This window comes from Photinus pyralis, unplaced genomic scaffold (genome assembly GCF_008802855.1).
Source record: "Photinus pyralis isolate 1611_PpyrPB1 unplaced genomic scaffold, Ppyr1.3 Ppyr1.4_LG5, whole genome shotgun sequence".
In the NCBI taxonomy this organism is placed as follows: Eukaryota; Metazoa; Arthropoda; class Insecta; order Coleoptera; family Lampyridae; genus Photinus; species Photinus pyralis.
The window spans coordinates 45,107,499-45,131,590 of record NW_022170596.1 but is presented as its reverse complement, the minus strand read 5'-3'; the positions used below and the strand labels follow the sequence as shown (position 1 = coordinate 45,131,590).

Sequence of the window (24,092 nt, the reverse complement as noted above, 5' to 3'; positions counted from 1 at the left end):
AACAGTTGGACAATAACGGAGTATCAAAAACCAACGTACAAATATAATAAATAAAATGTTTGAAAACTGGAAAAAGAAAAAGTACAGTCAGTGTCAGTAGTATTAGGCGGTAAATTTCAACACTATTGACACTGAATGTACTAGTAAAAAACAGCGCTACCAAATCATCGCCTTCTCGACAGACTCGTTTGGTTAGCTTGCCCAAGTTGCTGGAGTATATTTTGCATTAAATATCTAAATAAGGTAGGTACCTGTAAGGCACCTGTAAGGCGTACACAATTTTATCTCCACTGTAACTTTGTTTAGGTTATGGCGTACGTTGCTGAAATAACGGAACCCCACTTGAGGGGAATCTTGTCGACGTTATCACCACTGGCGGTCGTTTCTGGAGTTTTTGCGCAGTTCGTCATTGGTGGCTTTTTACACTGGCGAATTGTTGCACTGATATCATGCGCGGTTCCAATCTTTAACTTTTTTTGTTTACTTGCGATGCCCGAGACACCGTATTGGTTATTGTTCCACAATAAGTTGGAGGAAGCCCGAAAAAGTCTGGCGTGGGTCAGAGGCTGGACGACAGTTGAAGATGTAGAACAGGAGTTGAGGGAAATGGAACAATTCGTCAAGGAAAAATTATGCCGTGTCGACCACCAGACTAAAGATGGTGGTAAGCGACTTTGCGAGAAGTATTTCCGGAAGAATTTCTTGTGGCCCTTTTCTTTAATTACTGTGTTATTTTTTATTTTGTGTTTTAGTGGTGTGCTAATGTTACAAATCTATGGTGTGGTTATTTTTGCCACATTGAAGGTACCTATGGATAAATATTACGCAGAAATGCTAATGGGTTTGTCCCAACTCTTAGGAAGTATGGCTAGTGTCTTTGCCGTTCGAATTTGTGGAAAACGCGTTATGGCATTTGTAACTATAGGCGGATTATTTGTTCTTAACTTCTGCTTCGCAACTTACGCATATGTGGCAAACATAGAACGTCTAGATTTTGCTGGCGTAGATACATCCTCATCATCATCATCATCGGAATATATGGCGTGGATCCCCCTGGTTCTTGTAATTTTAATATCATTTGTGGGTCACTGTGGGCCTAGGGTATTACCTTGGATTATGATGGGAGAGATCTTCTCAAATTATATGCGCGCCGAGGGTTGTGCGTTCACTGGCTGTATGTACTACATACTATTTGCTGCAGCATCAATGGGGTATTTGAACATGATATCAACATTGACATTCTCAGGTGTTTATTGGACCTATGCCGGTGTATGTTTTTTTGGAATTGTTTTTGTATACTATGCTCTACCCGAGACAGAGGGAAAAACATTAGTAGATATTTCGCATCATTTCAGTGGACAAGAAAAGTTAAGCAATAAGGTGAACAGAAAAAGCATTTCAGCGCCCTCCCCTTCATCAGCACTAGGACCGGTCTAATACACCGGTAATGAATGATCGAAATCACTTCAAGGTTTTACTCAAATGTCGCTAATTATTAATTATTGACTTTAAGGCCCACATGCCAAATGACAACCACACGTTCTTATGAAAGTTCCATTTATAGTAGATCTCTAGCAATTTACCGATCGTTGACATTTTTGGCAGTAATAAAAAGCACGCGTGCACTTAACTTGTATTATCGGTCATATTTTTTTTTAATTAACCATAACTACCTTTGTTAAGTGAACACAAGAATTGAAAGAAGATGACTCAACGGTTACCAGAAATTCAATTTTCTTCCAGTCATATCTTTAAATAGTAATAAATTGGTTCTTATTATCTTTAAAAAACATATAAGATATAACTGTGTATTTTTATGTTCAAAGTACTTATACGAAAGTGTTGTTACAAAAGCGAAAAGCGGACTAATTTTGATTAATCTTTTAGTGATAAAATAATAAAAAAATGACTTACCCCCAAATATTTTGTCTCTATGATCTTTACACAAATTAAAGGATCGGAAAGAAAGGATTTGTGTGAAATTGACGTATACAAGTATCACAATAATTAATACAAAATGAAATTGAACTTGATGCAGTTGGCGTGTGTAGCGTTGAACGAATATTCGGCAAGTGAGTTTTAAAACTGCACTCTGCGCTGCACCTAGAGATAATAAAATAGGCAAAGCGATAAAATAAATTTTAAATTTTATATTTAACATACTACCCCCCTAATTTTGAAAAAAAATTAACAATATTTTGCAAAATGAGAAAAAATAAAAATTATTACAATTAAATTATTATTGGCGATATTTACACCCCTGGCAAAGGGCAAAGTTTTACCAGAGGACGCGTGTATACTCCCTGGTTAGTTCGAATTTCGGCAATGCGGGCAATACCGTCAGAACCTAAAAAAAGTTTGTTCACTCTCGCTAGTTTCCAATGCATAGGCGGTAAATTTTTTTCTTTTACTAAAACCAGGGTGCCTATGTTGATAGGGTTTTCTTTATCAATCCATTTTGTTTTTTGATGCAGAGTATGTAAATATTCCAAACTCCAACGCGACCAAAAATCATGGTGTAAGCGTAATAGTAACTGATAGCGATCTAAACGGTTTAACTTTAAATGTGACATGTCGGGATCTGGAATAGTTGTTAATGGTTCGAGAGACAAAAAATGTCCCGGCGTCAAAACAGCAAAATCATTTGGATCGGAACTCATTGCGCAAAGTGGCCTCGAGTTTAATAAACCTTCAATTTGTATTAAGACCGTGTTCAGTTCCTCATATGTTAACAATTGCGAGCCTATAACTCTGGAGAGATGTGTTTTTACCGATTTAATCCCGGCTTCAAATAAACCTCCAAAATGAGGAGCGTAGGGAGGGTTGAAAATCCATTTAATTTGTTCTTTTTCAGAAGCGTTTTTCATTATATTTATAAGATATTTATTAGCGCCGACAAAATTAGTGCCATTGTCGGTAATTATTTGTGAACATCTACCACGTCGTGATATAAATCGGCGCAAGGCACAAAGAAAATTTTCTGAAGATAAATCTGTGACTAATTCAATATGAATCGCTTTAGTGGCGAAACAAACAAAGACGCAAATGTACGCTTTAACTTTCTTAGCACCGCGGGTTTTTCCAATAGTAACAAAATATGGACCCCCAAAATCTATTCCGACGACGGAGAACGGTTTTGCGCGAGTTATGCGATCTGCTGGCAAATCTCCCATCGGTGGTTGAGCTGAAGATGGATTCAAGCGCCAGCATTTTAAGCACTTTAATAATACGTTACGTATACATCTACGAGGCGATAATATCCAAAAATTTTGTGACAACAAAAAATGTAATGTCTGTAAGCCCGGATGGCAATTTTTTATATGCGCATCCAAAATAATTAGATCCGTTAAACGACTTAAACGAGGTAATATTATTGGAAATTTTTTGTCGTAATTTAACAATGAGTTTTTTAGGCGACCTCCTACTCTTAAAATTGAGTTTTCATCTAAAAAGGCACTTAGTTTTCTTAATTGTTTGGAAGGTAATTTATTATTTAGAAGTTTATGGATATCTTCTGAAAATGATAAAGACTGTTGGCGTTTGATAAGTACTAACAAAGCGGAATGTAGATCAAAATTATTAAAATGAGCAGTTTGTTTATTACGCGAAAACTTTGTATTGAAAATGAATCTTTGAACGTAAGCTATAATTCTAAGAATTTTATCTAAAGCTGAAAATTTCTCAATAAGATTATCAAAAACGTTAATGTTTTTGAAAACTGAAAACACTGTTCTACGTTGCTCCTTACTTATATCGGTAGTACAAGGTAATGGTGTTTTATCAATAGGCCATTCGGCTAACGGCAATAACAAGAATTTAGGTCCACAGACCCATTCTTTACAATTCATAAAATCTGCAGGCAACAAGCCTCGCGATGCACAATCAGCTGCATTAAATTCGGAAGGCACGTGATACCAATGTGCGTTCGCCAAGCTTTCTTGTATTAACGAAATGCGGTTCGATACAAAAGGTTTCCATCTATGCGGAGGTGAATTCAACCAATGCAAAACCGTTGTTGAATCAGTGAAAGCAAAAATATTTTCAAAAATTACTTTTTTATCAAAAGCGTTTAAAACAAAATTTGTTAATCTCGTGAGTAGTAAAGCTGAACACAATTCAATTCTTGGAATAGATAAAGGTTTAAGCGACGTTACCTTTGATTTTGCACAAAGCAGGTAACTTTTTATGTGATCAAAATAAACCACTCGTATGTAAAGACAAGCAGCGTAGGCCTTTTGTGAACCATCACAGAAGCCACACAAATCAAAATGATCAGCATCCTTTGAATATATGAAACGTGGAACCTGAAACGACGATAAACTACTTAACTGATTTTTATAATTATCCCATTGATTGAGAATATTTTTTGGCGGCAGGTCATCCCATTCCAGTTTTAATTTCCACAGTGTTTGTATTAACAGCTTGGCGATCAAAGTTACGGGTGTTAAAAGACCCAACGGGTCATAAATTCTAGCGAGATCTGATAAGACATTTCTTTTGGAGCACACGTTATGAACCGGAGTAACGGAAAAGAAAAACGTATCGGATGGTGGATTCCACCTTAAACCCAAGATTTTAATAGCGGTATCATGTTCAAAACCATACGTAAATGATTGATCTTGATGATCTTTAGGTAAATGATGTAGAAATTCATTACTATTGCTTGCCCATTTTCTGAGCTCAAATCCTCCACGACGAAGCAAAGAGATTAATTCCGATTTCAACTTTAAAGCTTGTTCCAAACTATCACATCCCGTAACTACATCATCCACGTATATATCTGAAGATAAAATTTTGGAAGCTAATTTAAAATTATTTCCTTCATCGTGCACTAGTTGCCTGATAGTTTTGAGTGCGAGATAAGGTGAAGAACTAACCCCAAAAGTTACAGTTTTTAGAATGTACTCGCGAAGAATTTCTTCTGGGGAGAAGCGCCAAAAAATGCGTTGATAATTATTTGCGTGAGTGGGATTTAATAATATTTGGAGGTACATACTTTTAATGTCTGCCGTAATTGCTACAACATGTAATCTAAAATTTAGAAGAATTGTGGAAATATCTTTTTGAAGTTTCGATCCTATTAAAAGCGTATCATTAAGCGAAATGTTGTTTGAATCTTTTGTTGAGGCGTCAAAGACTACTCTGATTTTAGTAGTAGTTGATTGAGGTTTTAAAACACAATGATGTGGAAGAAAGAATGCGTTATCATTTTTAGTAGCGGCTAATTCCATAAAATTATTATTTAAGTAATCGCGCATAAAATTGCAGTATTGCTTTTTAAGTTCAATATTGTTCATAAGACGTTTTTCTAGAGAAAAAAATCGTCTCAAAGCCGGTATTTTTGAATTTACAAATGTAGGTTCGCACGGATAATGCTTAAACGGTAATGAGACGACATATCGTCCGGATTCTGAACGGTAAGTAAGTTTATGATAAATGTTTTCACATTTTTCTTCTTCTGAACTAAGCGGGTTTCCAAAATGAATATCTTCTAATTCAAAAAATCTTTTGACCATCGTTTCTGAAGGTGTATTTTCAAAAACACAGAAAGTTTGCGCATATTGTAAGGGTTGTACCACCGGAGCTGTACCTACTAGAATATACCCAAGACTGGTTTCCAGAGCTGTACATCCCGACTCGGAAATCTTATTGCTACCAATAATTTGGCCAAATATTTCTGATCCGATGATACCGTCGATTTCTCTTGGAATATAAAATTGTTCGTCAGCGAGAGGTAAAGCGGTTAAAAACGGCATAGCGTCATGATCAATAGTACAAGATGGAAGCGAATTAGTAATGTTTTCAACAACTAGCACTTCGGCGTGAAAACTGACATTTTTAGTAAAATGTGGGAAAAATAATATTTGGGTGCGACCCAATACCTTTAGTGCATTAGAACCGACTCCTTTTAAAGAAAAACACACCTTAGTTGCATGCAATCCCAAGCGTTTACAGCATTTGGCAGTTAACAAATTAGACTGACTACCACTATCAATTAATACGCGAATGCTGTGAAAATTATTAAATTTGTCTTTAACATTGACAATGGCGGTTGATAAAACTACTGAAGTATTTTGAGCGACTTTTGGCTGCGGTAAAATTGAACACAAACTTAAAACTTCCGCAGATGGCTGTTCTTCGTTGGTGATGGTTGAACTCGAAATATGAGCGGTTTCTAGAGGTTTTCTATCAGATGGTGGCGATTGAGTATTAAAATTATTATCGTGCAACAAAGAATGATGCTTACGATTGCAATATTTGCAAGAAGAAGTAGACTTACAATATTTAAATGGATGGTTACTCAAACAATTGACACAAAGTTTATTCTGTTTACACAGATAGTACCTTTCTTTAGGCGTCTTATTTTGAAAGACCGGACATCTATATATTAAATGTTCTTCAGTTTTGCAAAAAAAGCAGGGGCGTTTGTTGGTAACTGTATTATAACAAAAGGTTGTTTTATTAGGACGACTTTGGAAATTGTTAACATTAGAGTCATTAACCGATTTGACTTTATTAGTGCGAGTAGAAACAGTTATAGATTCGTAAGCTACGCATTGTTTTTTCAAAAAATTCATAAGCTCGTTAAAAGAGGGCATTTCTGTAGAACCGTGTTGCGTTTCAAAGCGCGTTACTAAATTTATGTCCAATCTTTTAAACAACATTTGTGCTAAGATAAAAGACCACTGGTCTACTGGATAGCCCATATTTTGAAGCGCGGCGAGATTTTCATTAAAAGTATCAATTAATTTTCTTAATGCGGACGGGGTCTCTCCGTTTAAACGCGGTGCCCCTTCTATTTCATTCCAATGAGCGGTAGACAAAATTCTTTTATTGGAAAACCTAGTTCTTAAAGCGTTATATGCCACAGTATAATTAGAAGACGTTAACGGATAACATTGCATTAAACTCTTTGCTGTTCCTTCTAATACTGATAAGAGATGTGAAAATTTTTCGATACTAGATAAGCGAGCGTTATTGTGGATTAAAGCGTCAAACACATCTATAAAAGTATTAAAGTTTTTAATATCGCCGGAGAACGTGATTAATTTGAGTTCTGGCAATTTTACTCGTGGAGCACTGCCAGTGTGTTCAGACTCGAGGATGTTACTGCGCGGTTGATTTCCAAAAATTTGGTGATAAGTGCTTTTAATTGAATAATAAGAGACTTCAAAATTTTTCCTTATAGCATCCTCTACTTCGAACACCTCGTCGGCGTCTGAATACAAACTGAATAGGTTGTTATGCAATTTTTGAAAATTGTCGTAGATAATTTGGATATTTTCGTAGCGTTGCATAAAATTTTCATGACACGTTGTATTAACAAGAGAATTGTTTGCTACCTCTAATAATTCATTCATACGATTTATTTCGATACTTCGTAAAAGTTTGGTCTTTTTAATTTTTTCGACATTCGACATTTTAAAATTATATGTTTAAAGCAATTGGCAAGAGTGAACAAACCGAATGAAATTATACAGTTAAATTGCGCGCGTCCCAACTCGAACGAAACGAAAGTATAACCTTGTGCGATTTCCAACTTGAAATTGATAAAAACACACGTTGAAAATTCCCAATTTACAAAAAATTGTCAATTCAAAAGCTAAGTAAATAATATTCTGCTCGAAGGACCAAATGTTACAAAAGCAAATGTTACAAAAGCGAAAAGCGGACTAATTAATCTTTTAGTGATAAAATAATAAAAAAAATGACTTACCCCCAAATATTTTGTCTCTATGATCTTTACACAAATTAAAGGATCGGAAAGAAAGGATTTGTGTGAAATTGACGTATACAAGTATCACAATAATTAATACAAAATGAAATTGAACTTGATGCAGTTGGCGTGTGTAGCGTTGAACGAATATTCGGCAAGTGAGTTTTAAAACTGCACTCTGCGCTGCACCTAGAGATAATAAAATAGGCAAAGCGATAAAATTTTAAATTTTATATTTAATTTTATGGGTACAGTATAGTATATGGTGTACTTGCAGTATAATGTATACAATATGTCCTAAAGTACTGTGTTATTATACCTATTGGTGATCCTTTAGAAAACATGATGATCTAATCAACATTTGTCTTTATTTCAACTAAAGTCTCCGCGAGGATGACGCTACTTAGTCCTACAGTAAATTCAAAACGAGAGAGAATACGTACCGCGAGGGCACTTTTATTCGACAACGAGTTGTTACTACAAAATCGCAACGTATGGGACTAAACGTAATGTATTATGCAACTTTAAGAAACTATTTATAATTCAAAATAATTAAATACCTTCGTACAAAAAGAAACTAATCTGAAGGATTGAAACGTAAGTAAACTAACATAAAGGCTTCGGAACAACAAAAAATAACGTAGATAAAACCGGAGATATTGGTGTCGAAGGTCTTGTAACTTATATCGGAGCAATTCAATGATTAATCATAAACTTCATAGAGGTAATCGGTAATACTTGCAGTTAATCAGGAACAATCAATGGTTGTTCGAAGTATAATTTCTGTATAGATCAATGGAACAATATCACGTGATCCGCTTCTATCTTAAAAATCCAAATGGCGGGTCCATGAAAAAGGTGATGCAATGCAAATTCGGCGTAGGTATTTATCAAAGGTGTGGATCGAAGTAGTCATAATGTTTTATGTAGAAACAAATGTAGGAAAAGAAAATGGCCCCCAAATCCGCCTAAAACATTTGTAAATATATTCGCAAAATATGGCAATGACACCAAGCAACTACACAAAAGAAAATCTTCTACCGATTCACCTGTTAGCAAGCCGTCAGCTAAGAGAAGGGGACTTATTGCAAATAGAAAAAGACAATGTGGTCATACGGTGGTGTTATTATCTATTGGTAGTCGAGAGATCCGCCATGTTTTGGTCAAATGCACCTGATTGGTAGAAATTAACCAAGAAACAAATGGTGATCTTCTTGGACAATCTGCTCAATCATAAATTGGAAAAAGCATGGCCGACATGGAGCATTATGGCCACACTGTCTTTATACAGTCACTTTAAGAACAGAATTTAAATATTTGCCCTGAAGGTTTGTGCCGGAAAATTTCCTTCAAGATATTCGGCTCGCTGTAAGACTCCCCCGCCAAAACATACTTCATTGTTTGAAAAGATCAATGGTAAGGACCCTTTCGATCTTTTTGTAAACATTAGCCGCAACAAATATGCCTTTGTCCCAAGAAAAGTCACCTTCAGGTACGCTTGCTCTCAAAATATTTGTTTTCGAAAGATTCGCCATTTATCTCCCTAAAAGTTCGTAATCAAAGAAAATTTGTCTGCGATAGAAGACTCTCTCCCAGGAACTTCGTGCAAAGGAAATTATACAATGAGAAAGGCTCGGGCTGGAGATTTAAAAAAAGCCCTTTTACTATGGAGTCAATTCACTTTAGTATACGTACATGGACGAAACTCTGGAACAGGGGAAACTACCGGTTACCAAAATGGCGGAGGCAAATTTTCTGGAGACGATTTTTCAGGAACCAGTTCAGTTATCTTTGAAGGTTAGGACTTGGCCGGATTTATGTCGATAGACGATTCGACCCTGATCTAATGGCTGATTTCTGTTTCAGGCATCTCGCAGCTCTAAGACTTCACCTGAAAGATGGCAGAGGACGGAGCAGGCCTAGGAGCAAGCACTTGGTGGTGTGCTCAGCCTCCTGTACGACTCGGAACAGGACCCACCTACCAGGGAGCTGAATGAGTTGATAGAGTATTGTCGTCACCACGTTGCGTGAGGCAGCTCGGACACCAACTCCATGGGCGATCACCTTCTGGAGCAGTACTGGTGCTAGGCGAGCTCCTCCACACTCTGCACGAAGGTGGAGCGCATACACACGAATACGCGGGCGAGCTCGCGCTCGTCATAACTAGAAAGTTTCAAAACACCGTAAAAGAGCTCTTGAACAGGTCGATAGGTGCCAGATAATGCAGTATCCATGGCCTCTCCGTTAACCCAGAAAAGACCGATGTTCCATTTACAAATAGAAGTAGAGCGGACCTTGACGACCTTCGAGGGTCTGACAAAGAGCGTAATGAAAATAAGTAATATTTGTCTTGTATTCAGAAGAGTTGAAGAAGTTGAGTTGATAATTTATTGTTAAAAATTACGGATTTAGCTTATGTGAAGCTGATTTAATTCCGGTCACATAAATGCTTCTGGTGACTTATTTATCATGGTTTCTCTCTAGACCTGCCAGAACGAGGCACCTATCCTTCCCCTCCTTCTCATCGTCTTTTTCTTCTACCATTATCGCCACCGATACTTCGCTTTCCAGTCAATTCGCGTCATCATCTAATTCTCTTCTGGTCGTCCCCTCGGGCCATTTCTCTTGAGAGTCACTGGCGATTGCTATACGCTCTTGGATTCGTGCTCGAGCAATGGTCTTCATCTCGGTCTTACATTTGCTGCAAACTGCTTCCTCTCCGGATGGGTCCACCCCATCGACTTTTGCGGCTTTACTGGTTACTGATGGTATACTCTGCGGCCAACTGGGATGCAGCAATACTAATCTCTAGTGAGACTTCTTTTATCTCTTTTTCTGTATTTTTAGAGGCCAGGATTTCGAGCCTCCTCAATGGTGATACTTTTATTGATAAATTGAATTACTTTGTTGTTCATTGCTCTCACGCGGAGACGTTCATCCTACGCTTACCCATTGTTTTTGTTTCAGAAAGTTTAATTATGGTTCAAGTAAACGTTTATACTATCAAGACGTATAAGGGTCATGCACTGAAATCTCACGAAGCAAAAGAGCCGATTTGGGAAAAGTAAAGGACGCAAATTTACTCAGTAAAACAAAGACCTTTTATTTGGAGGATATTCCGTAGCTTACATTTTTCCCTGAAATAACTGGTAATTTCTTCTACCGTTTGCCCTTCTGTTTCCGGAAGACCCAAAACGATAATTATTACTCCAATCAAACTTGTACACGCATACACCCAAAACAACACGTGTATTTTGTATGCCGACTTCAAGAGGTACAAGCCTGCTACAAAATCTGAAAGGTACGAGACGCCCATACTCAGCCCACACCCTACAGCGCGCGTATCATTAGAAAAAATTTCCCCCGACAATATAAGCGGTAAGTTTCTAAATCCACAGTTACCCAAGCAGGTCATTACTAAAATAAGGACGAAAGGCACCCATTTGTACTCTACTTCTGTCGATGGCTCCGAAGGCGTAGCTGCCTGGCTTCCGTACTCATTAAACATCGAGTACATCCCTAAAATCGCGTTGCACAAACAAACGGAGGTCGCAGACCCTATTGCCGTCTTTTTCTTCCCGCAACGCCTTACAGAAAATGTGTAGAGAGAGCTCCCAAGAAACTGAGCCGCACCTAACATCACTGTCGCGTTTTGTTCGTCTATAGGTACGTTTAATGCCAAGAAAAATGACTTTGCTGCAGCGGGCGTGGTTGAAGGGCCGGAAAAATTCGCGACCAAATGCACGGAGGAAACCAATACTAGTGGAATCAGAAAATCCTTCTTAAGGTATTTCATGGCAGTTGATAATTCAGGAGGTTTGACGACTGGTATTTCTATATTAATATCGATAATTTTCCGACGCACTTTCGCTGGTTTTTGGCCGATGCTGATTTGAAGCACTTGAAATTCCTCCTCGATACTTTCCACTGTGGTCCATCCCCTTAGCCACGCTAAACTCTTTCGTGCGTCGTCTGGTTTATTTTTTATCAGTAACCGATATGGACTTTCTGGTACTATGTACGAAGAACAAAATGCTGCAACGGGCGCGATACATGAAACTAACGCCGCCTCCCTCCAGTCAAAAGTGCTTCCTATGTAGTACTCTATCAGGAGACCCAACTGGAGAGCTTGTATGTTGGTGGCCATTAAAATTCCACGCAAGCGGGGTTCCATCACTTCTGCAATGTAGGCCAATGCCTAAAGTAAACAAAATTAATTATTCATAATATTAGTGGAAAATTTTTAATATTTCCGGAGGCTGGTAGATTCGGTTCTTGGTCGCATATAGTTTTTTTTTATTTACCGAAACTTGCATGGCTCCACCTACTATTCCAAGGGCGGTCAGTGCTACAGACGCTTGCCACAGTTCCGTAATAAAGTAAAAGGACAAAAATGACAGCAGCTGTGTGATAGTAGCAAACAACATAAGTCGCTTTCTTTCCACACGTTCCACAAGCATTCCGGATAGTATAGCGCCCACGAAAGCGGTTAAAGTTGGAAGGACAGCTACGGATGTAATTGACATGTCGCAATTGTCGCAGATTAACACTTACAAAACCATGAAGCTTTATTTTGATGCAACTGAATGAATTCGTTTGGTTCGTAATCGGTCAGGTGGGGAACTAAGATTGTTGCGTATCCGGTAGTCATTCCATGCCCGATTATCAAGCTATTCTTCATCAACACTGCTACTAACTGGGACAAGATAGAGCGTACCGTACGTACATGAGGAGTTGCCAACTCTCGTAACGAATCTGAAATTAATAATTTAATAAGAACGCAGGTATCGCCGTATATTATTTCCTAATTTTTAATATCTACACATATCTTCTAGAATAGTAGAGGAAATGCTCATATGTTGATTGCAGCAGTTCCTGCATTTCCCATTGAAGATAGTGCCTAATGCTTGAATCAAATTTGATAATACCGGAACTCCTTATCAGATATTATCGTTTCCCCTAACCCTAGGGTCGATTCTAATGTAAGAGCAGCCACCTTCACTTACCAATCTCTAAGCGAGACATTCGAATCTGTCATCAGTGCGAAGCATAAGTGAAGACTGATAAATGCATGACCCAAAAATTTGCTGTTCATTTGTATAAACCTTCATTTATTTCGGTCAATAGTTAGAGTGACCACTAACGAACGTTTCTCGATATCTTTGTGGCTTTGCTAACGATATAAATAAACGAAATGGTACACGGGGATATATTGTTGATGTGCTCTACTTACACTTGGGCCGAACTTCCGATGTTCCGACGTTGATTGCGTGGTTTCTATTCCTGATGTACTTACGTTTTGCCAACAGAGATACCTACTGGATTCAAATTGAGGACGGTACACTTAATAACAGATTTTGAAACGTTGGTGTACGGGAAAAATGCAATACCAAACTAGGCCTCCTAGGAGGGAACTTTCTTCTTTATTGTTTGGTACTCAGAATTACCCTCTCATTATTTTGCCTGTAACAATCCTTCGTTCCTACGTTCGGACCAGAAGAGCCTACCCACCAGCTGCCGTGACTTATTCGACACAGGGCAATCCTCAACGAGGAGGAACAAAAACGCTGTCCCCACCGATGAGTGCCGTAAACGGAAATGCCAACCGATTACCCACTGCCTCCTCGACGATCTGCTCCATGCAGCCCGAGCCTGCAGGCCGGTTATTGGCAGATTGAGGTATCCGAAAAGAACAGAGATAAAGCAGCGTTCGTTTTTGCCCTAGAGCTTAACCGATACAAACGAATGGCCTTTGAACTTCGAAATGCACAACCACCTTCCAACGCCTGATCTATCGAATGAAGGCAAACCTCATAAGCAACGGTCCTAGCCTATCTAGACGACATTATTGTCCTCTCAAACACCTATTCGACCTTCGCGATTTTTTCGGTAGGATACGTCAATTTAAGTTAAAGGTCAGACCACTTCGCCCGAAGACGCATTAAACATTCGGACATCACCTCAGGACTGAAGGAATTGCAAGGGACCTCGCCAAAACATACCGCCTTCCGAAAATGCAATGACCCGAATACAATGACTTCTGATGCAAATTAAACAATGCGCTTACGGCTACGAACTGAATTTATTTTGCTTCTTCGTTGTTCAATCGAATATTTATTTGAAACTCGGTGCTACATCTTGTTCCTCTTGACATTCTTTTTGAAGTTAAGTCACGGTCTTCAAATGCTTTTACACTCAATTTGCCGCCATTCTTTCATTAATTTTTGCAATTCAAACTTCTCGCAAGATAGGTGCGTACACTCAAGCTAGCAATGTTTAACACATAATTTTGCGAACTAATTATCTTAACCGCACTCTTAGCAGACGACTTATACGGTAATACACGTTTAGTGCCTGCCCCATTTTACTTTTGACTTCGCAATTCATGTTTCTGCCTGTGAAATCTGTTACGGTCCCAATAAAACAGGAAGACTCGTCTCCGCCGAAGGTCTTTGCTTCCGTCGCGTCTTTCAACCATATACAGTGCGTTTCAGATAATAGGGTCACCTCAATATCTCTTTTATTCTGATGATATCATCGTGTGTAAAGGAAAGTGTGGATGCTCATTTCATCTGGAATGTGCCCAGCTGTCCCTGGAATCCTATACAGCTATGCAACAAGCTGGAGACATTAATAAATGGGTATGTGCAAATTGTATTGATACAAGTGCAAACATAACCTCGATAATAAATAATAATGAAATTGTTCAAAGCTGTGACGGTCGATTCTCGAATTCAATAATCGCCATAAACGTTGAACAATTACAAGGTATTATTCAAAATACTGTTAAAGCGGTAATCGAGAATTTTAAACACGAAATCGTAGGTCCACTAAAAGTGGAGTTAAATCATTTAAAAATTCAAAATCAAGAACTGTTAAAGATCTTGAAACAACAGGAAAATGAGAAAATAACTGCTACGCCAGTAGCTACTGGGAATCACCTCAATTACGCCAACGTAACTACCAGGAAACCTAAAAAGTATCATGATAATCTTGCTAATAGTAAGGTTATCACATCAGCACAACTATCTGAAGCGATAAACAACGTAAATATTCGTAAGGTCACTCCCATCTCTAACGAAATTCCCAAAGCGAATACGGAAAATCAACGAATTACCGTTGAACCTACTGAGGCGCCAGTAGGCGGTTCAACAGCTGCCTCCCAAGTTGCTTCTGTTGCTCCAATTAAGGATAATAATGAATGGACAACTGTGATAAATAAGAAACGGCACACGAGAAAACCCACGGGAATTCTTGGTTCCCGGGAAGACAGTGCGCTAAAAGCGGCTGAAAGGTTTACTCACCTGCACGTTCGAGGATTAGATGTAAGCTGCTCTGAGGACATTCTCATGAACTATCTCAAAGCAAATAACATTTTGAGTGCAAAATGTCTCAAACTGACATCCAAACACCCTGATGAGTATGCTTCATTTAAGGTATCAATCACTGAAAGAGACCTTGATCGAGCAAAGGATCCCAACCTATGGCCTACCGGAGTAATAATAATCAACCGTTTTTTTGTGAATCGACCGAGAGCGAACCCCGTTCCCTAGGGGATATCAGCTTCTCGGTGTTTCATCTGACCATTCAATGTCTGCGACACAAATTTAATGAATTGGAGGCGTTTTTATTGTCGAGTCATTCAAACTTTGATGTGGTGTGTATCAGTGAACACTGGCTAAAAGCAAACGAGATAGACAGTGGCTCCTTCCTTGATGGTTATACTGTAGCGTCGTATTTCTCAAGAAGTACTAATATTCATGGTGGTGTGTTAATGTTTGTGCGGAAGCATCATACCTTTAAATATTTAAAGCAAATAAATGAGTTATCTGTTGAAGTTCATTGCGAAATAACATCTGTGAAAATTTTTCCCTGCGAAATCATTATAGCATTGAATATCCAACTCCTCTATTCAATGATTATAGTGACTATTCAATTCATCTAACATTTGTCACATTTCAACCAGTGAAATGTCTCGATTTCAAATTGCTGCGCCAATGGGAACGAATTATAGTGATAATTGCACGTGTGGTATTTCAGCGACAATTCAATGCGATTATTCAATGACATTTGTCAAACTTCCATCAGTGAAATGACGCGAAATTTTGTCGTATTAACCGGAACATTCTTCTTAGTTTGTTAATCAATTTCGACAACCGACTTATCACCACATCTTTTAATTTAATCACTCATAACGAATTAGCTTGGAGCACAAAAGTTCGAATAGAATCAATAGCAAAATGAAAAGCAACTTCCATAATTTATTTTGACGTTTATTGTTGTCATGGAAATACATTCGCGTGGGTAATTATGCTTAATTTTTCTTTTGATTCATTGAATAGTCCTCCGAATACCATTCGTAGTCGAAGTATTTGTAGATTATTTTTGAGCTGCTGCTCCACTCATGCTAGTTACGCTTTTTAATACCACTCGCGCAAGCGCTCGTGGTATTAATCAGCGTAACTAGCATTCGTGACAGCACCTCAAAAATATTCGACAATACTTCGACTACTTATGGTATTATATATGACAATTCAACTCATGTATAAAAAATCACATAAGCCGCAGTGTAATTGTCACTTTGACAGCGGCAAAAGTTACCTGCAACTTTTCCAGCGACAAATGCACTAGTGGTTTTTTCACTTATTCATTTTCGAACCAATAATCGCATTATCCTTACCCATATGACTAGTTTGACGTCAATAATTGATTAGTTTGGTGAATTTCTTGTTCGTTAAATTGTCCTGCCGAATTACACTCGAGGTTTGTATTTAAACCGAATAAATTTGGGTTGTGGCAATTCAAATCTGTTTCCTTTTAGCAATTGGACTCGAAAAACTGTCAACCTAAAAATGCTCCACCTGCGGTGTCGCATTTTTATTAGTTGACAGTTTTTCTCGTCTAATTGCTAGGCAACAGATTTTCATTACCTAAACAACCCAAATTTACTCGGTAAAATACAAACCTCTTGTGCAATTATAAGTGACAATATATCGCTCACCAAATGGCGACTTTGATCTATTCTTGGAGAAGGTTAACAACCTTCTTAACTTAATTCTGAACTACAAAAAAGTTATCTTTGCAGGGGACTTTAATGTAAAATTTAATTCCGTGGAAAAAAATGCCACTGCATTATGTGATCTTTTGGGTAGTTTTGGTTACTACCGTACTATATTTGGTGCCACCAGAGGCAAAAATTGTCTTGACAATATTTTTGTGAATTTTTCGCTACCATCTCAAGTGTCGGAGGTACATGACACTGGTATATCTGATCACCTAGGACAAGCTATTACTGTCGTGGTTCAATGCTATAGTCCAATCAGTCAGTATGAAAACTCGATCTTCAGACCGATAACTAACTAAGGGATATACTCTTTTTTCTGTCTGTTTAACAATTGCGACTGGAATTTTCTCGATAATGACAATCTAAATTGTGAAGAGAAGTTTAATGTGTTCTTTAAATTGACCAGGGAATCCTTCAATTCGGCTTTTCCATGCAAAACTTTCTCTATGAAAAAAACTAGTAATAAGGTTCTTTGGTTCAACATCAAATTACAGCAAATGTGGGAACAACTGTCATGGATTAATGAATTGCATCGTTGCACCAATAGCAATATAATAAAGAAGGCTAGAAACACTGTTCGCACCCAATACAGGAATGCGATAAAAATGGCCAAATGTTCTGCAAACGATAATATTATACGTAATCCCGGGAAAGCGGCCTGGAGAATAATAAATTCTTATCGACCAAACCAACCGGATTCTGCTACACCAAATATTGATCCTGAAGAATTCAATAAATACTTTGTTTATGCACATGATCTTAATAACCCACAACTTTCTGGCGGAGACCCAATTGACTTGTGTAAAGCTACTACCTCTTTCAAGTGCAACGAGGGATTTGGTTTTCAAAAAGTTTCTGAGTTTGAAATTAGACGTATTATCAAATCTTTAAAAAACAGTTCCTGTATAGACATTTATGGAATGAGTACTAAAGTAATCAAAGGAATTACCAGCTCATTTGTTAAACCTCTTACTAAACTTGTAAATGCATCTCTCACAAGTGGCACTTTTCCGGACTTACTAAAAACGGCTCTAGTTGTCCCGGTATAAAAAAAGGGGATATAACTAAACCTGAAAACTACCGTGCTATTTCAGTGCTACCGATAATATCGAAAATATTTGTACTAGTGATGTTTAAACAAATTATGAGATATTTTGAAGGGTATTGTATCTTCCATTCTAAGCAGTTTGGTTTTAGATCGAACAAAAGTACGTCAGACGCTGTTAGTCACCTTGTAAAATACTCTTTGGAGTGTTTTGAAAGTGGTCTTCATTCGATGTCTGTATTTATTGATCTCACTCGAGCATTCGATAGCGTTCCACATAAAATTCTGATAAAGAAACTTGATTTAATTTATAAATTTAATCCGAGCAGTGTACAGTGGCACCACGCTCAGAAAGTCCCTGACAGGGCGTGTCCGAGGGCGCTAGAAATTTAGACCATACATTCTGATGCAAAATTTAAAAACACTTTAAGGGAATTACATACCTTATCAGATCGTAGATCTAGGCTATATGCGATTTGAAAAAGACGAGTTTGTATAAAACTGGAGACGGAAAACGTAAAATAAGCAAATACAAGAAGCAAAGTGTAAACTAAAATAACGTAAAGCGTCAACTGTCAAAACGGAATAATTAATAATTATGGCGCGAATGTATGGCGTCGTTTTGCAGACTTTCTATTGGCCAGCTTGAATTATTTCAATATTAGTTCGCATATTTTCCGGGGCTTTTCTGAGTATGGTGGCACTTTATCTCTAATTCAGTTCTACCTAAAAAACAGAAAGCAGGCTGTCAAGGTGAATAGTGTTACATCGGGCATCCTTACGCTTCAGAGAGGAGTTCCTCAGGGCTCGATACTATGGCCGCTTCTCTGTCTTATATTCATCAATGACTTCGCAGCATATCCACAACAGTCAGCGGAATGTATCCAGTACGCCGATCATACAACATTCTGCATTAGGGGTAAAGATCCTAGAACCACAACGGAAACAACCCACCGCGTACTACATCTTGCGGAAAAATAGTGTCTAGCAAATCAACTTTATTTAAATAACAATAAAACTGTACGAATGTTAATGTCACTAAGAAATCATGAGTACGAGAATCCACCTTATGTTAAATTTTTAGGTGTCTTTGTGGACCCGAAACTATCTTTTCAGTCGCATATCGAGTATATTTCTAAAAAAAATAAGCAAAAATATTTATGTTATGCAACGCCTTTCAGAATGCGTGTCTAGGGAGCTTTTAAAGCAAGTATATACATCTTTAATTCAATCGCACATAAATTATTGCAATATTATATGGGGCAATTGTTCTCATGTTTAAAGGGTGTTTGCCTTACAACGACGAGCGATTAGAGTTTTAGGTAATATCGGTTACAGAGAAAACTGTAGGAAGCTATTTATAGACTTTAAGTTGTTAACTTTGCCATGTATATTTTTACTGAACTGTGTTTTGTATGCTAAAACAAACTCAAGCAACCAAATTGTACGATCTGATGTTCATAATTATGGTACGCGTAATAGAGAGCAACTGAACTTAGTATTTTATCGTCTGGAGAAAACTCACAAAAGCTTTCTACATATGTCTTATAAGATCTTCAATCTATTACCATTGAGAGTAAGAAACTTAGACATAGTTACATTGAAATATAGATTAAAGACTTTCCTTTTACAGAAAGCCTTTTATAGTGTCTATGAATTCGAAATTTGTGATTTAAGTGCTATTTAAATAATATGTTTTCCTTATTTGACTTCTGTAAATGCACAATTCTAAGCATGTTAACAGCAATAAACATTATTATTATTATGTGTGTGGCTGGCCTTGCTGCATGCGCTGAGCGAACCTGAAAATATATTCAATCTGTTCAACGTCACATTTTCACCGTTTTATTCTCACGTGGCAAACCATAAATACTGTGATTAGTCGAGGATTTGATTACCTAATCGAATCGGAGGCACGCGTTACACCAAATACTTAGCAACAAAGTACCACAATTTTACTAAAATATAACTAGCTGTACGAACACATTTATCCAACTGAACCGCTTAACCAATTCAAAACTGTTACAACATGCTTAGAAATGTGAATATGCGTGTATTATCACAACTAGCAGTAGTTACAGCAAAAAATCTCCTGATGCTCACCTCCACCATGAGCTTCGCATACGTCGGCGTCTTAATTGCGTCTCTCTCACATATCAATTCAGAAGAGGTAATCTATTTCGACGAATACGAAACGTCATGGATTAGTAAGTTTGACAATTTAGCCCAGTATAAGCCCACAGGTATTTGTTTCAGGTTCAGTCGAACTTATTGCGTCGCTAGTCGGCAGTACACTTTCCGGTATTGTTACTGAACCGCTTGGTAGAAAGGTCTCAATGATGATGTTAACCATACCGTCTTTAATTTCCTGGGTTTTATTTCACTTCGCCGATGAGAAATGGCAGATATTTGTCGCGTTGACCCTGCAGGGGGTAACGAGCGGCCTCATTGAAGCGCCTGTAAGCATTTTTTAAATTATATTTTCTCTAATTTGGGTTATGCCATTGCAGATACTGAGCTATGTTGCAGAGGTGACGGAACCTCATCTTAGGGGAACGTTGTCAGCAACGGTGTTGGTCTCGGGCAGCTTCGGCTACTTCGTGGAGTTTCTAATAGGTAGCTTACTGCATTGGAAGTTGGCCGCCTTAGTGTCGGCAGCTGTGCCAATTGTCGCATTTTGCTTGTTATCGCAGGTGCCTGAGACCCCCTACTGGCTGTTATCGCGTAATAAAGAAGATGAAGCCCGAAGAAGTTTGGCGTGGCTAAGAGGATGGACCACGATCGCGAGTATAGAAAATGAATTTCAAAACATACGTAAAAGCTTTGAAAATCACGAAAATAACGGCGTTGCATCTTCATGTGTAAGAAGAACGAAGCAATTCGCCCGGAAAAATTTTGTGTGGCCATTTACCTTGGTTTCGCTGTTATTTGCGTGGTCAAATTTCGTGGGGGTGGGAACATTAACTTACTACGCCGCGATTATTTCTGTTACACTAAAGTCACCGATTGATAAGTATCTTGTAACTGTACTTATTGGTTTGTGCCAATTCCTAGGGAGCCTAGTGTGCATATTTACCGTGAGTTTCTTTGGGAAGCGAATTACAGCCTTATTCGCTGCGTCCAGTCTCTGTGTTACTACAGGGGCAATCGGACTGTACGCACATCTACTAGGTGTGGTACGCCTAAACTTTGCAAGCATTGCCTCAGAAGACCATACGGACGACTTTGCATGGTTTACAGTTGTCCTTTTGTGTTGTTACGGGTTTATCAGCTACTGTGGGATAAGGAGTATTCCGTGGATATTAACTGGGGAAGTATTTTCGAACGAGACACGTGCCGTTGCTTGCGGATTGTCAACGAGTGTTAATTATTTCACTGGTTTTGTTGCCAATAAGGTATATTTAAGTATGATTTCGATCCTAACGCTTGCTGGAGTTTATTGGACCTATGCAACTATCTGCTTTCTCGGATTTGTAGTAATATATCTGGCGGTACCTGAAACTGAAGGGAGAACATTAGAGGAAATTGTTAACCACTTCAATGGTAAAGGAAAATTGAGTAATAAAATGAAGTTGTCCACGTCACTCTAATAAAGCTTCAGATCAATTTGAGGTTTGTGCATTTAGTGTTTATGTATTTACGGGCTCCAGTCTCAGACTCGGCATCAATTACAGCGGAGACATTTTTGCAATGGATGCAACATTTTGTTGCTAAAGTGCGATTTGCTCAAAATCAAAAAGTGCTATCGCACTTTGTAGAATATGCATAAAAATCTGGTAACAATTCTTTCGGTGCCTCTGCACTTAACCTACAAACTTCAACTTCTAGATATTGTGTTATTCGTTTTTTTGATATATTTTCAGAATCCAAAAGAAAAATAAAAACGAATATGGCCAATTCCGGTTTTTTCGATTTCCCCATGCTGTTCATTCTTATCTTGGACACACCGTATAATATATACAAGCTCTTTCAACTACAGTTTACACCGAGTTTTCGATGTGGTGGTAACCCAAAAATATAGAAAATTAATATCTATGCTTATTTTCTATGTCACACTTCCTGTCTGCACTGTGAACCTAAAGAGTTCAATGGAGTAACATTCGTGTGCGGACAATTCGCGCCCGGACAATTCGCACTCGGATAATTCGCACCCGGACATTTCGCTCCCAGGATATTTCGCACTCTGGACATTTCGCTCCCAGGATATTTCGCACTCTGGACATTTCGCATCTACTTCATGGAAAAATGTTTCAAATAATAGTTATTTGGTCTTTAATTTTCAACACATCGCGATTCTTTAAATATTTCCATTTCTTAAATATAATCACGCTGGTTTTTTTTGGAGTTGTATGAAGAGTCTGATATAGTTAAATCCTGTAATTTAAGAACACATAATTTTTATCTACTGCGCTTTCGTTTTCAGAAAATAAGAATAGGTAACTGAAACGTCTTTTGTGGAGTAATTAAAAGTTTCTTTTTGATTTTCTTACTGTTATTTATTTTATAGTTTGAAGAGATACATGGAAAAATTCTGGCATTTTTTTAAGAGATTGTTTATAATCAAAACAGTAAGGGTTTTGAAAATCTTGAAACGTTTTAGGAACAGGTCGATATTGATGATTTTTTCTTTTAAATGTTTGTAATTATTAAGTACCTATATACTTCCTTTTTAATTTTTGTATGGCATACCTAGTACTAAAGCAAAACCCTTAGCATTGGTAATTGCGCAACAAGGAAGATAGGACATCATTGGAAAGGCTTTCCTTCTCTGAATTTGGTGAGACTATAATTTTTTAGATTTGATATTTTCGAAATATTTTAAAAGTAAGTTGAGGGCGCGCTGTTGTTTATGTCATTGGAAGGATGTCGGGCCGATCACTATGTAATATAGAAGCTAACGCGATCGTGCGTCAAAATTATGCAGTTGCAAGTGGTATAAAAAAGAGAAAACTTGTACCTGCAACGTCGAATGCGCTGGAAATGAAACAACTAAACCAAAAAAATTACATATCCGAATTCAGAGATGGGCGACCTTACCAACGATGCATCATTTAAGATTTTAAGGGTTGCACTGTCAGCGATGCGAGACAAAGACATTAGTGAGCAAGTTTTATTTTAGACACTGTTTCCTTCCATGATCAATTTGACGTGCCAAAGCGTTTTTTGAAAATTATTTTAATTTACAGAAATAGCTATGTATGGTTTCTAATGCACCACCGTATATTATTTAGCTTCGGAGAAATAACACCAAAATCTCCCCATAAAAATTGTTATAATAATAAATGGGTAGATTTTGGTGTTATTTCTCCGAAGCTTCTTAAGCACCCCATTGAGAGTCATGGATCTTCACAATTTCAGTATATTATTTAAATAATAGCCATATAATTTATAGCAAGATCAATTTTTTTCACGATATTTATCAACATTTTTTGCTTTTTTCGTTACTTTACAGTTCTTATCTCTTTAATTTTACGGAAACTCTCAAGAATCTATTTGTTTTACGTTCAAATATGATTATAATTTACTTGAGATTCTTTTAAGACAATACATACGTATTTCGTTATGTGTCCTTTAAATGGACGACATCGAAGGTTAGAGAACTAGGAAACTTAACTTGCAGCTATTAACAAATAATAATTGTTAAAATTGTTATAGATAGATTTAGGCGGTGCAAACTATACGGGCGCGTAACAATGGAGTTCGGTACAACGAAAAGGGAAAGAGATACATAATCTATGAAGGATACATGTACCTCTTTGCTAAGAACCTTAAACTCCAAAACTGCTCATCATGGCTGTGTCGAGCAAGAAGAGCAACGAAGGATCCATCGGCTCTTAGTTTAACATGCAATGCCAGGAGCTGGGTCAACGATGGCAAGGTAAGATTAGCTAAACCGTGCACTGATTTTGGAAGTGCAGATGGTTTCCAGTTTCAAAGCCCTTAATTGGGTATTTTATTAGTTAGGATATCGTCTTTTGACCTTTTGACTTTTTTATACGTAAGTTTCATCGTTGCTTATACCGTCGTCTAATGTTAGTTTTTAGGTTCGTCCCTCCCTTGCAAAAAATTTAGTTTATCAACCTCTTCAAATTTCAATTTTACTCTGGAACCAACCACGGATATGGTCGTTGGGCTTTCCAGTTTTACTGCGCTTTTGGGTTTTTAATTGGTTTCCATCTATTGTAAGTTTTATAGCTATAGTCTCTCCTCAATGATCTCTACCATCTTGTAGATCACCTGAAGATAACCGTTGGTCGAAACATGTA

At 37.7% G+C, this 24,092-nt stretch overlaps 2 protein-coding genes across 2 annotated transcripts; one reads left to right on the top strand and one right to left on the bottom strand.

The window, feature by feature from the left end:
• The first annotated feature begins 317 nt into the window (after positions 1-317).
• On the top strand, positions 318-1,830 carry LOC116171347 (facilitated trehalose transporter Tret1-2 homolog). The gene has a single exon (XM_031488127.1). The coding sequence runs from the start codon at positions 490-492 to the stop codon at positions 1,435-1,437; it is 948 nt and encodes a 315-aa protein (XP_031343987.1). The 5' UTR covers positions 318-489; the 3' UTR covers positions 1,438-1,830.
• Positions 1,831-10,288: 8,458 nt separating this feature from the next.
• LOC116170766 (facilitated trehalose transporter Tret1-like) lies at positions 10,289-12,742 on the bottom strand. Its single transcript, XM_031487269.1, has 5 exons — positions 12,724-12,742; positions 12,272-12,472; positions 12,022-12,224; positions 11,120-11,915; positions 10,289-10,479 (listed from the first exon to the last, which is right to left on the bottom strand). The coding sequence occupies exons 1-5, from the start codon at positions 12,740-12,742 to the stop codon at positions 10,289-10,291; spliced, it is 1,410 nt and encodes a 469-aa protein (XP_031343129.1).
• Between the last annotated feature and the right edge of the window lie 11,350 nt (positions 12,743-24,092).